The sequence below is a fragment of the Oryx dammah genome, unplaced genomic scaffold, assembly GCF_014754425.2.
Source record: "Oryx dammah isolate SB20612 unplaced genomic scaffold, SCBI_Odam_1.1 HiC_scaffold_24, whole genome shotgun sequence".
In the NCBI taxonomy this organism is placed as follows: Eukaryota; Metazoa; Chordata; class Mammalia; order Artiodactyla; family Bovidae; genus Oryx; species Oryx dammah.
In genome coordinates this window covers 84,614,881-84,620,334 of record NW_024070208.1, presented here as the reverse complement: position 1 = coordinate 84,620,334, position 5,454 = coordinate 84,614,881, and the positions used below count along the sequence as shown (strand labels likewise).

At 57.1% G+C, this 5,454-nt stretch overlaps 1 protein-coding gene across 3 annotated transcripts in view; it reads right to left on the bottom strand.

Moving 5' to 3' along the window:
• Nucleotides 1–371: 371 nt before the first annotated feature.
• Nucleotides 372–5,454, bottom strand: part of ATP11A (ATPase phospholipid transporting 11A) — a 93,649-nt gene continuing 88,566 nt past the window's right edge. The window contains exons 29-30 of one of the 3 annotated variants that reach the window (XM_040267474.1): nt 4,459–4,562; nt 372–3,712 (exon numbers count right to left, since the gene is read on the bottom strand). In XM_040267474.1, coding sequence (XP_040123408.1) covers nt 4,470–4,562 — 93 coding nt within the window. In that variant the 3' untranslated portion in view covers nt 372–3,712; nt 4,459–4,469. The remainder of the gene's footprint in view (nt 3,713–4,458; nt 4,563–5,454) is intronic. The other 2 variants (XM_040267476.1, XM_040267475.1) reach the window with 2 other exon arrangements.

Sequence of the window (5,454 nt, the reverse complement as noted above, 5' to 3'; positions counted from 1 at the left end):
GGCCTCTCGGGGCCCGCAGGAACCCCCTGGGGCAGCATGGGGCCCTCTGCTAACTGCCCAGAAGCCCTGGGGCGTGGGGGCCGGGCTTTGGACAAGAGGAGGAGCAGAGGAGACCAGGGTCTGGCGGACAGTTGGGGAGCAGCTGGAGGGGAAGGACAGCGGTGCTGAGTGTGCTGTTCCGGGCCCTCTGCCCTGGTGCTGCAGTCGTGGGCCCGGGACCACCCCGTCCCACGTGACCCTGAGAGGCGGCTCCCACGGCTTCATCCCAAACGGAGACCCTAGCTGGGAGGCTGTTTACCCGGCAGCTGGTCTTAGCAGAAACTTAATACCAACTTCCATCATCTTTTTAATTTATGAAGAGACGAACCCAGAACTTTTCCTTTATTGCAAGCAGATTCAGGGCTCCTGCCTAGATATTCTGCAGAAAAGTCCGATCATAATTAATATTATGAAGGTAAAAGGTAAAAACAGTAGCATACAAAATAAATTTTACAGAAATTTAAGATTTGGTTTAATTCACCATTTAATTTTTCAAAGCAGATTAATAAATTATCAATTAAACATTACGTTGATTTATTATCTTAAACACACCTACTATATTCAATAATTTAAAAATAAATTCCAGTATTTATGATGACAATACCCATAGATACCATTCGTGTTAAATATATTTTTGAAGATTCTCTTTATCACATTACATAATGAATGAACATTTTAAACAGTGATGCAGACGCACGTAATTTTAAGTCAGAGACAATATATGCATATTAAAATTCTGTATATTTTGATAAGGTAAAAAATAAAGCTATATAAACTGATCTTTAGATTTTTTTCTGCAAAAGTAGAATCACACTTTAATAATACTCTGACACATCTTCATTAAAGCTTTGTTTATAGACATCAAAACGATCCTCACCCCCATTCACCAACCCTCTAACTTACTAAAAACAAAACAAAACAGAATGGATGCATTTGCCAGCTGACTTTTTTCCTGTTTTTAAAGTTAGAAATGGGAAACTTCCAAAAGTGCATACCAAGCTGTTACACTGAGTTGTTAAATAAATACCATTAATTTTAAGATAAGCAGAAGTGGTTGCATTAGGTTATTCATAATCAGTGCAAAACAGATGAACTTAGTGGTTTTAAAAAAAAAGGCCGGAAACTTCCCTTAGGTTGCCCTGAACTTTTGGTTGATGCCTGTGAATTTAAGAATAGTTACACTGTGTGCGAGGCATTGCTATAGTTCAAGCTGCAAAGTCTCACAAGGCGTACTAGGCGTCTGCGACCAAGTTACTGCGGAAGCTCCACCCCCAGCGAGCCCTGGGGGTCGTCTGGTCTGTGTCCGCCCGTGGAGTCAAGGGCACAGGAACAGGCTGACTGGGGTTCTAACAGGAGTGGCCGAGAGCGCGTCTCTTCTCCCAGCCGGGATGTAGCTGCAGCTGGGAGGGTCCGGCCCTGGTCCCGAAGGCGGGTCCCCCTCCAGTGAGGAGGCTAGCTCTGGGGGATGGCGTGCAGGTCAGGAACCAGACATCCAGACCAACGCGGGGAGATGTTAATACGTGGTTATTGTGCAGCTGTGAGTAAGATTTTCAAAACTAAGGAAGATGCTTAAACTGCTTGCTTTCAGGTCAGTTTAAGGCAAGCAAGCACTGCCCACCGCCAGGCGGGAGTCTCGCTGTCCTGTCTGAAATGTCCCTCCCTGGCTCTCGTCCCTCCCTGGCTTCTGGTCTCATGCCCCGGTCCATCTCACACTGTCAGGCGCAGTCACTTAGGAACTTCCCAAACAATTTTAAGAAGACATATTGGGGCGTGTAACGGTCAGTAGCTGTCCTAAGGAGACTTGAGTTATCCGAGGTAAGTGATAACCGTCTGGATACAGGCAGAAAGAGGACAGCGAACCGTCAAGAAGCTTCTATTTTAAGGCTGAAGGATAGAAAAAAAAAAAAAAAACTAAACTAAACAAAAAGCAGATGAAATTGCAATGAACGGTGGAGAAAAAGCAGAGCAAATGATCAGACTCTAAACTACTCGCTACTGCCAGAAACACCAAAAAGATGACAGGCGCAGAGAATAAAGTCAAATCTGAAAATTCACATTCATCAGATATTGAGACATTCAGCCAAAACGTCCACCAGAATTTAAATGTAAAGTGGCCAAAATGTCTTCAACTTAAAAAATAAAAGCTTTAAAAACATACTTTAAAAATTAGATATGGTACATTAACAAATAAACGAATAAAAGAGATATAAACAGCTATGAAAATACTTCAGTGCAAAGGCAATTTTAAGATCTCTAAAAAAATACATTACAAAGAATTTGTTAACTAAAACATACAGAGGATCTGCCCCCCACAGGTATGACATTTATACCCATTTTAGGTTCTTAAAAACGGCTGTAAAAACGCACACACCGTCGTTTGCAGGGCCTAGTGTGGGCCTCGCGCAGGACGCGGGCGTGAGTGACAGCGAGGGGGCGGGGCCCGCGGGCGGACGCCGCACCCCAGCCTCGGCCCCTCGGCCCCCCACTCTTTGGTATGCTTGCCCTTCACCTGCTTTCTCCGCACCACCTGGGTACCCTGTTCTCGCGGTCAACTCCTCCCCTCCTTCAAACAAATACCCCACAGGTGAGCATTACGGCAGCGACCCACGCGGTCTGAGCGCCTCGGGAGCAGACCCGGGGGGGGGCTCGGCACCGTCCCGCGGCCCCCCGGCCACCCAGCGGGGGCGACGTTCAGCTTCCGGGTGACCCTCCCCTAACACGCCGCCAGCTGTACCTTCTGAAGTGTGAACCTCAAACTGAAATGTTTTCCTTACGGACCATTAAGGCTACGTCGAACGGGTTATTTCTAAAACGGAGATTCCGTTACAGGAGAACGACAGGGTTTACCGCTCGGCTGCCTGCGGGCGGCATGCGGGCAGCGGTATTGCTCTTAGGGCTCCGGGCCGCCTCGGCGACCCTGGGCCCGGTGCGCATCCGGGGGGCCCACGCGCCCGAGAGGCCGCTCCCCGTGGGGCTCTGAGCACCGCAGCAGAGGCCGGCCCCAGGGACCCAGGCCCCCTCGCGTCCCCGCAAACCCCGAAACACCCTTCCCACAACAGCAAACCGCGCCTGCGCCCTTGGAGCGGGAAGGGGCGCCTCTCGGAACCTGTGCTTTACGGGCCAGGGCCCCCCAGAGGCAGCGGCGGACGGGGGACCGGGGGGGCTCCCGGAGCACCGACCAGACGCGCCCGCGGCCAGCGCCACCACGCGCAGGTCTGGACGGCAGCCGTGGACGGGGCGGGGTCCGGTCCCAAAGCAGAGGTGTCGGGCTCGGGAGGATACAGCAGACCGGGCCCCAGCCCGCGAGGCTCGGCCGTGCTCCCCGGAGGCCCTGGTGGGGCGGCCGAGCCTGGAGCGGACCGAGGCCCTCAAGCAGAGGTCCTCTCATCGCCACGTGGCCGGGGAGGGTAGCGGGCTCGTGCGTGTCCTTCCCGGGCGCCACTCGGAGACGCCTGTCCCATCTTCCTCCTCTGCGGCCGCAAGAGCAGCTCACGCCACGCGGCCCTTCGCGGCTGGACCCTGCGTGTGGCCTCCCCTGGGGCCGCGGGTGGTGCGAGGGCTGAGCAGGAGGGGCACTGCGTTCCCTGCCTTCCAGGGCGCTGCCCGGGGCTGGAGACTACAGGGAAGCAAGTGGGTGACTCCCCAGAGGCAGTCCTGACACGAAGCGCGAGGTCTGCGGAAACAGAAAGGACAGAGTCAGTCCCGGGACCCCGCGCAGACCCCGTCCAGCACCCGTCGGAACCCAGCGCAGCCGCGGCCCTTGAAACCCCGGCCGGGACACCCCGAGCGTAGCTGGGCCAGACACGAGGGCGGCGTGTGGACCGCCGGCCCCTCCTTGCGTCCACCGTCCGGCAGAAAGGTGTGTCAACACGAGGCCCCTCCCCAGGCCCCAGGCTGAGTGCGGCTCCTCCCACGGCGCATCTCACTGGACCGCTCCGACGGAGGCCCCAGCGGTCGGAGGCCCAGGCAGTCAGACTGGACGCGCAGGGAGGGGGCAAGCCGGCCGGGAGATACCCGCTCTGGATGCTGAAGGCACAGCTGGCCGCCTGCCCCAGCCTGGCTCAGAGCCCTTTGTTTATTCTGAAAGGCGGTCTTTCCTGGAGGACCTTTCAGGTGGAGCCACACCCACCACCGCGGATGAGAATGAAGGCTGAGTTCTGGACGCCGAAGGACGCTGTGGGCCTGCGCACCGCACAGATGTGTGTGCACGCACGCTCACACGCGTGCCTGGGAGTGCACCGCAGGCAGCCCCAGGCGGCCGGCCTCTCCGGTGGGCCACTTACCGGGGACGGCCCCCACGTGTGCGCACGTCTCTGTCACCGTGAGCCTAACAGAAACGGCACAGCACGGCAAAGCTCTGGAGGAAGCCCGCGCGGTCCCAAGAGCACAGCACACGGGCTGCCCGCGGGCGGCCGTTACCTATCCTCGGGCTACTCGCGCCTCGGCCGGGGCTCGGGGTCCGTCAGCAGCGGCCGGTCGGGGCTCGGCGCGGCGTCGGCCGGGGCTGGGCGGCTCGGGCTCCTCTGCAAGGCGAGGACAGACACTGAGCCCGCGCCGCACGCCCGGCTCCGCGGGGCCGGCCGAGGGGGACGCGTGCGGGAGGCCCCGCTCTCGGCGCAGCAGCACCGATGGTCGGGGTGCAGGACCTGGGGTGACGGCCCTGACGCTCACCCCGACCTTCCGGAGACGGCGCTGCTCCTGAGGGCGCGCAGGGCGAGCGAGGGGCTCTGCACCGGCCGCTCTCTGTCTGCCTGTCCCTGCATCCCCGTGTGTTCTGCCTGTCCGCCTGCCTTCCTGACCCTCTGTCCACCCGCCTGTCCCTTGGCCCCGTCTCCAGTCAAACAAAAGAATCCTGGCCTGAAACTAGAATCCGGAGGTTTGGGCGTGGCAGGGCCGCAGGCCAGCGAACACTGAGGCTTTCCAGTCAAGTGGTGTGAATGTTCCAGTGGCTTGGAAGAAGCGAACTGCAGGAGCTGGAGAAGCCCGCAGTTGGAGGTGCAAATGCCCCCTGGCTAAGCGCGAGGGCCGCGGGCCAGAGGTGAAGCAGACTGGCGCTCAGGTGGTTGCTCTTTGCGGGAGTGGAAACACTCACAGCTGTGTGCGCCCGTGGGTGTGGACAGAATCAATGCACACGTGTATACGGATGCCATACATGTGTACATACACACACGTTTATATGTGAGACCTGGTGGCCGCTGTGGTTTTCACTTTAATAGGACGGATGAAAAGAAAAAGCCACCCATCTCAAATGCAGCATGTCCCACGGATGCACCAGCCAAGGGTTTGTTCCTCCAAAGTTTTGCCGGAATCGGCTGGTTCTGCAGCAAGACCGCATGGACGCCCTGTGTGCTGGGCACTGGCTGCAAGAGCCCGTGAGGGGCTGGCCGGCCTCGCGGGCACAGCGCGGCCACGGAC